The 9,601-nt window shown below is 45.0% G+C and overlaps 3 protein-coding genes across 4 annotated transcripts in view; 1 reads left to right on the plus strand and 2 right to left on the minus strand.

Annotated features, from left to right (window-relative positions):
• Positions 1 to 1,002, minus strand: part of LOC121922271 (17-beta-hydroxysteroid dehydrogenase type 6-like) — a 19,174-nt gene extending 18,172 nt beyond the window's left edge. The window contains exon 1 of the mRNA XM_042451484.1: positions 875 to 1,002. The gene's annotated coding sequence lies outside the window, so the exon portion shown is untranslated. The remainder of the gene's footprint in view (positions 1 to 874) is intronic.
• Positions 1,003 to 2,261: 1,259 nt separating this feature from the next.
• Positions 2,262 to 9,601, plus strand: part of TAC3 (tachykinin precursor 3) — a 169,072-nt gene continuing 161,732 nt past the window's right edge. For both annotated transcript variants that reach the window (XR_006102129.1, XM_042451485.1), the window contains exon 1: positions 2,262 to 2,540. The gene's annotated coding sequence lies outside the window, so the exon portion shown is untranslated. The remainder of the gene's footprint in view (positions 2,541 to 9,601) is intronic.
• Positions 4,766 to 9,601, minus strand: part of LOC121922270 (retinol dehydrogenase 7-like) — an 11,472-nt gene continuing 6,636 nt past the window's right edge. Inside the window, exons 4-5 of the mRNA XM_042451483.1 lie at positions 7,231 to 7,391; positions 4,766 to 6,121 (exon numbers count right to left, since the gene is read on the minus strand). Of these exons, the coding sequence (XP_042307417.1) occupies positions 5,904 to 6,121; positions 7,231 to 7,391 (379 nt within the window). The 3' untranslated portion in view covers positions 4,766 to 5,903. The remainder of the gene's footprint in view (positions 6,122 to 7,230; positions 7,392 to 9,601) is intronic.

Consider the following 9,601-nt stretch of genomic DNA (forward strand, 5'->3'; position numbering starts at 1 on the left):
CATGTCCTCTAGTATGCCATGTATTCCTATGTATTACTTCATAGCAGAAGGGGGTTGGACTGGATAGTCCTTGAGGGTCCCCTCAACTCTAGCATTTCTTGTTGGGACTGTTTATTTGTTGACACTGGGCTTTTTTGCCTTTTGTGTGTGTGCCTTCAGGTTTTTTTAAGCATAGGAATGTTCTTTAAACCTCTGCCAAACTTCCTTTTGACATGGTAATTGAGTTTGAAATGCAAAGTAATTAGCGTAATTATTCGCCTTGTCTTTTATTGTCATTCAGAGAAATCTGTGAAAAATATTTCGCTAGTTGCTGAAAGGGAGAGAAGAAATCACCCTTTGAAAAGGGGATTTGTGGAACGAATATTTTTTTTAAAAATTCTCCTCAAGCTCTCAGTTAACGAGAAGAAAAACATGGGTTTCTCTAATCACTAGTCACAACGCTTCTCTGGTGCTGCATCCATATGACGCAGCACTGAAGGAGTGCCATATAGCTGCACCACCGCGGCTATGGCACCCTTTTGAGGGTGCAAAAAGGAGCTGCAAAAAGCAGCTCCTTTTTGCACCCTCAAAAGGCTGGATAGAGGCTGCGGTGTGAGGTTGCTGTGGCCCTGATCCAGTGAGAAAAGGGGTGGCCTGGATCAGGTGGCCTTATGCTCGAGTGGGGAACTGAACCCTCATATTAGAATCTTTTACCTTTTTATACCAAGTCCAAGCACTAGAATTCCAGAATACAAGGTCCAAATGTAGTTATACAAATACAGTGAAGATGTTGCAACATTCATGTAAAAGTACACACTTACACACTCATACCAGAGCTAACAAAATGAAGGTAGATTAAAGCATATAGAGAGTGGTAGGTTAGGGCAATATTTACCTGAATCTCAAAATCAGGAATCCAGATCAGAGGGAAGATTGAAAGGAAGATAGACTCAGATTGCTACCAGCAGCTCTGAGGAATTTCAAATGAAATTTCACAACATGACTGCTTGACCTCACCCAAATCTGAAAACAAAGAGCAAACATTTATACATTTTAGCTTTGGGGGAAGATTCTTGGGAACTTTGGGATGGAATTTTCCATGAGGAGGAAAGAGCAGAACCCTGGAATCAACAGGGCAATAAAATATAGCCTTCCTAAACAAAGAAGTGGCAAATCCATATGGCCTGATCCATTTCCAGATGGCTGATAAATACCTGAGCCATACATGCCTCTGAAACTGAAAAAACAGATTTGCATTTCAAAAAATACCTTTCTGACTATGCGCCCTTAGTTTTTCCTGGCTAAATTACACAGGGGCACAATTTTTTCAGTCCTACATGATAAGGAATCCCTTCTAGGGTGAAGTTTGATATCAAAATTCAATCAAAGGCAAAGGAGGCTATAGTGTAGTAATATTTCTGTGTTAGTTGTCCTATGTCTTTAGTCCACTTAATCATATAGTTCTTAACAACTGCCTCCTCCATTTAAAACTTCAATAAAAACTCATGTACTTTCAATATGTTAAATTTCATTCATTAGCTTTCCAGTGTTTGAACCTTCTTTCTCTATTCCATTTAATTTCTTATCCATTTGACCCTTTCAGTTAGTTGCCTATATAAAAACCAGTGACAAGACCGTCCTTCCTCATTTAATTATTCCAGTGTCGGATGTGAGGCATTTTTGCCAAGTTTTCAGGCCCTCTGAGCCAATTTAGGCCCCCAAAAGGCCTTGTTTGAAACAGGAAGTTAACAGGGATTGCCTTCTTCTCACTTCTTTTTGTTTAAAAAAGGTCTCATCTTCCCTAAAGTGTTAGGAGGGCCTAAAACATTGCACATTGCCTCCCATACCCCCCTAGAGAGTTTTTGGGTCAATTTGTGGCAAAATGGTGAGGGGGGGGTTGTATGGTATCACAGGGAGAATGTGTCCCTTCAAGGTCTTCTGTCAGTCTAATATGGTCCCCTAGCTTTCCACAGTTGTCCACAGTGATGTAGACTTGGAGTCAATTGACTAGGACTCAAGTTGCTGCAATGACTTGACTTGGACTCAACTTGGAAATAAATGATGCGCTGATATGACTTGACTCAGGGCTTGTATATTTTTAGTCATCCACTTGCTAGCATTAGCTATTAGTCTTCCAGAAATGTGCCCTGCATGATGGGCATGCATTTCATTACTCTCATGCTATCATGAGAGTGTGTGCATGTGTGTTCCTCTTCCAGTGTGGCCCTTGCACCCTTGGCTGTGGGTGCATAGGGGGATAAATGTACATTTACTTGATTGCAACTTTAGAACAGGGGAGGGGGTTGTTGGTGGCTTCCCTCTTCCCTGGCAGGAAGAGGCTGAGCGCCTTCTCTCTTTCCATCTCATGCACTTGAACCTCAAATGTCCCTGCTGACAGCCCTTTCAGGAAGTGCTGGGACTTCCTGCAAATATGACCAGCTGTGATGCAAAGGCTAGAAGAGGAGAGAGAAGGAAGGAAAGTGCACTTGGATTTTTGTTCTGCTGTCTAGTTCTGCAATCTGGACAAGAAAGCAAACTCCCTAAGGCCAGTTTGAAACTAGGTAAGCAAATGATCAGCACTGACTTCATCATGCATCCCAAAAAGTGAGTGTGTGTTTGCCAAGTGCTGGTGGGGGGAACACCCTTTTGTTACCACACCCTGGTAACAAAATGCCCCACATTATTTTGGGGTACAAATATATTTTATTATAACAGCAGTTACAGAGATGCCATAAGCATGAACCTAGAAAGATGAGATGACCTTTAAAGTGAATGTTGGACTGATCACACAGACCTGAGGGCCCTGTAATTTTGTAGCTGTGAATGTTGCTGTTTTTTCCCAGCCCCTGCCATGTGCATTTCTTCTTGAAGGTCACAAACATGGGCTTGTCAGCCTAAAGTAGTAAGCCAATCTTTCTGTTAGCCCCCATTGTATTTTCCCACACCTGATTCTATCCCAAACTCCCTGGGGCTGTTTATTACTACTTGATTAAATCAGAATCACCACCATTAACTAAAAATATTCCTTTTGTAAAACCATCAATCAACTGGGAATTCTATTGTTTCTGGGATTCCTGGAAAATCCGCCCAACTGCTTCAAGACTTTATAAAAAGCCTGCTTTGGCACTCACACTTTAGCTCAGTCTGGAATGAGGCAGGAATGCTGTCGGATTTCATATTGATTCATACAGACCTTCCCCCTTCCCACATTTTAGGCAGCCTTGTTGAGCCACTGTTACATCCATCATCCCCTGATTGGAGCTCCACTTCTGGACTGGCAAAGTATTGCCTTATCTCAACCTTGCTACATGCTACTACTGTACCTTTAATTTCATTAGTTCTTGTGTGTGTGTGTGTGTGTGTGTGTGTGTGTAAATGCCATTGCGTAAATGGTAATCTACCTTCTGAATATACAGGTTAGTTATAAGTTAACTAGAGGATGTAAATAAGTGGAAAATTGTGATAGCTTTCAGTAGAAGTGGGCAAGTTTTTTACAAGAAGGCAACCACTGTGTGACAGACTTAACAATTATCTTTTTGTAGAGAATAGAATAGGTGGTAATCTGTGGCCTTCTAGATATTGTTTGAATTCCATTCAGCCCTAGCTAGTGCCGAAAGATATTTGGAGGTGCAGTCCAATAGTTTCTTGGAGTGCCACAAATTGCCTCTCTCTGACCTATAACCAGTGATGCAGTGTTGTGTAGCAGAATTAGATCCACCGATATTACAAAGTGCGAGATAAAGACTGTTTTAATTACAGAGAACTATACTTGGATATTCAAAGCAAGAGTGCAGGATGGGACTGCTTGACTAGGTATGCAGTTTGCATATATTTGCTCTCAGGAAACTTTCAATTTTGACATTCCCTTCCCCAGGAAAACTTCATGTGACTACCATGAAGCACCTTCAGACTGTAGAGAACTCTGACTTTGACCTAAGTATGTTGTTTGTGGACTCTCATAGTTCATTTGGGGTCTCAGCCAATCTTGACCAGCCCTGCAGAGGTTACTTGCAGAATGGCTGTATGCAACAGGACAGGCAAAGTGTGACCCTTCAGATGTTGTGGAACTGCAGGTCCCAGTGTTCCTGACCATTAAATATACTGGCTAAAACGGGTAGAAATATAGTCCAGCACCATCAGGAAGGTTTTATTTTGCCTATCAATGGCCTGTTACAGACTGCCAAAATAAAGCTGCTTCGGGTCTCTTTGGAAGTATGCTATTTAAATGATGCATGGGTCCTAAGAGTCCGGAGGTCGCGCCAAAGCCACACTCCATTCCTAAGCACTGGAGTGCAGCTTTGGCACAGCTTCTGGATTCTTAGGATGCATGCATCATTTAAACAGCATACCTCCAAAGAGACCCGAAGCAGCTTTATTTTGTATATGATTTGAGAACCATTTTGTGTATGATTTGAAAGTAATGTAATGGTTGTGTGCTGGACTAGGACTCTGGAGGCCAGGGTTCAAATCTCCTCTCAGCCGTGGAAACCCACTGGGTGACCTTGGGTAAGTTATACTCTCTCACCCTCAGAGGAAGTCAAAATCATACCTTCTCTGAACCAAGAAACCCCCCTGATAGATTTGCCTTATGGTCACCACCATTAATTGGACATAGGTTGAAGGCATACAACAATAAGTAACTGACTTAGACCATATATGATTGGCTTCTAGGCCATCTGAAAGACCATATTCTTCCATGTACTAATAGTACTACTCTCTATTTATATACCATTTCCTCCTATATCACACTAACCTGATATGCACCCATAACATCAGGACAAGGATATTCAATTTTGTGTCATTTTTATTATATTTTATGGAAAACTCAACCCCCATGATCCCAAAAGCAAGAATCATACAGCACTATGACTGTGAATATTGCTTTACAAAATGTAAGATGACATATCCCAACCCACAAGAGATGTAATGTAAGCACTGTAAAGGGGAACAACAGAAGAGCAGCACCCTCCCAACTCATGTTCCTCTGCAATTGACATATACATATTCTCTAGTATTGGGAGGAATATATATGATTTGGAGGGAAACTACCCTATGCTTTCAGCATTTTAGACTATTGATCCAACTTTTGTGGAATTAAAACACTCAGACCAACACACCAATATGGTAATGATGATCCCCACACATAAGACCCATCCCAGGACTGGTCTGCCTGGCTGTAATCCGACATGTATTTCCTAGGAGTAAATTGTCTTGAATACAGAGGGACTGACTTCCAAGTAAGATGAACTCTATTGAAGACAAACACTTCCTCTTGACTTGCAGCACAATACTGATGGCGCTTTTGACTCCTATAAGACTCCAATTAGAGTAGATAATTAAAGAACAGGAGGGGGAACTAAGAATCCCATCCTACCCATGTCTCACCTACAGCTTGGAAAGTTACTTTTTTGATTGATAGACTCTCCCAACCAACCTAGCCATGGCAAGTCCATTTTGGTAGTTTGAGCTAAAAAGCAACTTAAGGTTTACACAGAAGTCAGCCATGCTGTAGTCAGTGAAGAACCGCAGCTTACATTTATGAGTCAATTGTGCTGAATCAATGAAAAATAACTCAGGGCCTAAAATAACGCACAGTGGGAGGGATCACACACCATGTATTTGGAGCAGTGTTTACATGTGCTGTGCCAAAGAGCTGTGGAATAGCTGCGGTGGTGGCTAGTGCACCCTTTCCACAGTGCAAAAAGGAGCCACTTTTTGTGGCTTCTTTTTCTGCCGTGGAACCGCCGGGTCGGGAGCATGACATGCATCCCCAATCCAGTGCTTCTTAGGGGCAGTCTGCTCAGTCCCTCAGTTTTCGTAATAGATATCCAGTAACTAAAGCCACATGTAAAAATGCTGTAGGATACAACTGCAATTGGGTCCCATTCAGATAGCCTGTTGGATGGTTTGGATGACCACAGCATCTACACTGCCTGTGCTGGCTTTGGGGCAAAGCGGGCCAAGACAAAATCTGCCACTAAGGTTGGCATGTAAGAAAGAGGAATGTAGAAGAGCTTTGCATCCCAGCCTGGACTGTAGCGGGTGCGAGGGTAACAGGATGTAAGGGCATGTTCCATGCAGTCAGTGACCAGGTAGAGGTCCTTGCTGAGTGTTTTAATGAGATCTTGGAATGCTTTATGGTCTGCACATAAGAAAAATAAAGCAAAGGAAAAGTTAGTTCTGTTCTCTGATCAACGTTTGAATCACAGGCAAGCAACCTTGATGTCTTGGATTACCAACTCTCTTCATCCTTGACCATTGGCCATGCAGGATAGGGTTCATGGAACATATAGGCCAAAACATCTGGACGGCAAAGAACTGAGGAAGGCTGTACAAGGGAGATATTTCCCAAGGACGCATCCGCACTGCAGAAAGAATACTGTTTGACACCACTTTAACTGCCATGGGTCAGTGCTATAGAATTCTGAGACCTGTAGTGTTGTGAGACAGTTAGCCTTATCTGTCAGAGAGCTCTCATGCCACAACAAACTATAGTTTTCAGAATTCCATAGCACTGAGCTTTGGCAGTTAAAATGGTATCAGACTGGATTATTTCTGCTGTGTGAATGCAGCCCCAGTCAATGAGATTGAATGCCTTTGTAAGAAGGTGAAGCTAGCTAGATATCTCAACCTGAAGCAATCTCTAAACAGTTGCTGATTTGGAGCTACTCTGCGGCTGTATAGAATGTTTACAATGAAGTCAGTAGAGCAAGTTGTCAGTGATTTAAAAATGAACTTAAAAAAAAAAATGCTCAATTCATATTGAAGTTTGATTCCCCCCCCCCAAAAAAAATCACAAAACTGATATAATTTTAATATGCATGTCTCCCAATATATGCATTTTGGTAAACACTGTTACATATTCTCAACATTTTTTCTCTACTCAAAAAAGTATTTTAACTTAATTTCAAAAATTGTGCATTTTTATGTGCAAATTTTTCTGGGGACAGCTCCATTATGGAATTCAGGCAAATTCAGAGTTTTGGTTCCATATTGGTTCAGAAATATGTTGTTAAAAAACTTCACATTAAAATGGAAACTAATTCTCCCCCCCCCCCCATTGTAGTAACTCTTCTGGTTATTTTTTTTAAAGAGAGTGAATACATTTCTTTTCTAGCTTGTTTACTGCAGCCTTGTCTAAGCCTTTCCTGATGGCAGGCCTAATTTTAAGTAATTGTACATCTCCTCCCTGTTCAGTTTCCCATCCACATATCTATAGTTTTCAAGAGAACATCTAGAACATTGACTTACAGTACTCAAAGTATTGCTGTCCATATGCATCTTTGATGTCAGAAGGTACCTGGTTCCATGTACTTCTTAGGGTTTCTTCTATCGTGTACATGTTGGGATTAGTAGCGAAACCGCCAGGCTCAATAATGCTGACTTTGACTCCAAAAGGAAGGAGCTCTCGCCTGAATTCAGGGAAGAAGAGGGGAAAGAAGTGCCCTTTCCTTTACAGACAATGCTACAGTGCAAATGCTTCAGACTGATTTACAAAGTACTCTTAGGAGCTCTATGCTGATCAGAGTTAGGCTGGGAAAAGAGAAAGGGTAAAGGGTAAAGCCAGCTTACCTCTGGGTTTCCTCGTTTGCTGGGAGAATGTGCTGGCTACTTTGCTAGCTCCCACAACAGGCCAACGACTGACATGTAGTCCACCCCACCCGGCCTCCTACTGTGAGGAGAGACATGCCATAATGGAGCATTTATGGCTACAAGTCATGGCACACCATTATTTTTTTCTGTTTCACCCCAAATACCTGCACACAACAAGTGCACAGACATGCCATCAGCAGTCGCCAATCACCTCTTTTGTCCCTCTACCCAGCCACCAGACCATTGGATGCCCTATGCAACTAGCTGATTGACTGGCCGCTTGATTTACGACTGCTTCTGACACACTGGCACAGCACCCCCCCCATACACCCCCCATTCTCCCTCTTGCCCCCATGGCCTGCTGTTGGACTAGCCAGTTTGTTAATGTATTTATTGTTGGTGACTGATATATTTGTCATCATTTCACATTATGTATGCAGTTGGTCAGTGGTGCAGCTGACCACTTGTGTGATCCATTTGTGGGTAGATGACCAAAAAAATTATGGCCAGCAGTGGTGTCTGCAGATCACCTAGCTTAGGACACCTGCTCCTGATAGCTTCTACTAGCTGCCTGCATCCCCTCCATCTCCACACAGCATGTAGTCTGCTCATCAGTGTGATATCTTGCACTTTGCAGCTTAACATAGAGCAAACAGAGTTATTTTGTTCTGATGTTTAATCTGGGAGTGTGGCTTGGTTCTGTTTTCCTCCCATTTTGGCCATGTGCATTGTCTAAACAGGTAGGTTTCAAAAAGAGATACTGCCACTGCTTTTTGCTTGTATGGACAATTAATTAGTCTCTAGCAGATGTCAGGATAATTGAAGTCCTCTGTAACTACTAATGCTTGCATCTTTGAGATTTCTGAGATTTGTTTCTGACAAGCATTGTCCACTATCTCTTTTTGGTTTTGTGGCCTGTAGTAAATTCTTACTACAATGTTGCATTTATTTATTTCTCTATTTCTCTTTAGCCAAATGTTCTCAACTGGTCCACTCTGATCACTCTCATGGATTTCTGTATAACTGAATTTGTTTTTTGACATATAATACCACCCCACTAACTGTGCCTGGGAAAATAGTGGTACTGAAAGAGAGGGCTATACCAGGGGTAGGCAACCTTTCTGAGCCGGGGGCCGGGTTGCTGTCCCTCAGACAACTGGGGGGCCGAAGCCGGGGGGTGGAACTCCCACCCCCAGGGCGGGGCCGCGTGCCGGGGGTGGAGCCTCCACCCTCTGGGGGCGGAACTTCCACCCCAGGGGCGAAGCTTCCACCCCCAGGGGCCAGGCCACCTCCTCTTTGCCGGCCCCTGATGGGGCCCCAGGCCCTGTCAGAGGCTGGGAAAGAGCCGGCAGGGACCGCCAGCGCTGGAGGCCTCCCCGTCTTTGCTGGCCCCTGACAACAGGGGCCCGCTGCCGCCGTCGGAGCCCTCCTGGAGGGCCCCTGCGACGGCAACTGGCCTCCCAGGGGCCCACTGCTGCCGCCGGAGCCCTCCTGGAGGGCCTCTGCAACGGCAACTGGCCTCCCAGGGGCCCGCTGCCACCACCAGAGCCCTCCTGGAGGGCCCCAGCGAAGGCAATGGGCCTCCCAGAGGCCCACTGTCGCTGCTGGAGACCTCCTGGAGGACCCCAGCGAAGGCAACGGGCCTCTGGGAGGCCCGCTGCCATCGCAGGAGCCCTCCTGGAGGGCCCAAGGGACAGCAACTGGCCTCCCAGGGGCCTGCTGCCGCCGCCGGAGCCCTCCTGGAGGGCCCAAGGGACAGCAACTGGCCTCCCAGAGGCCTGCTGCCATCGCCGGAGCCCTCCTGGAGGGCCCAAGGGATGGCAACTGGCCTCCCAGGGGCCCGCTGCTGCCGCCACAGCCCTCATGGAGGGCCCCAGCGACGGCAACTGGCCTCCCAGGGGCCCGCTGCTGCCGTCGGAGCCCTCCTGGAGGACCCAGCGAAGGCAATGGGCCTCCCAGGGGCCTGCTGCCACCGTCGGACCCCTCCTGGAGGACCCCAGCGAAGGCAACGGGCCTCTGGGAGGCCCGC

This window comes from Sceloporus undulatus, chromosome 2, assembly GCF_019175285.1.
Source record: "Sceloporus undulatus isolate JIND9_A2432 ecotype Alabama chromosome 2, SceUnd_v1.1, whole genome shotgun sequence".
NCBI classification, from domain to species: Eukaryota; Metazoa; Chordata; class Lepidosauria; order Squamata; family Phrynosomatidae; genus Sceloporus; species Sceloporus undulatus.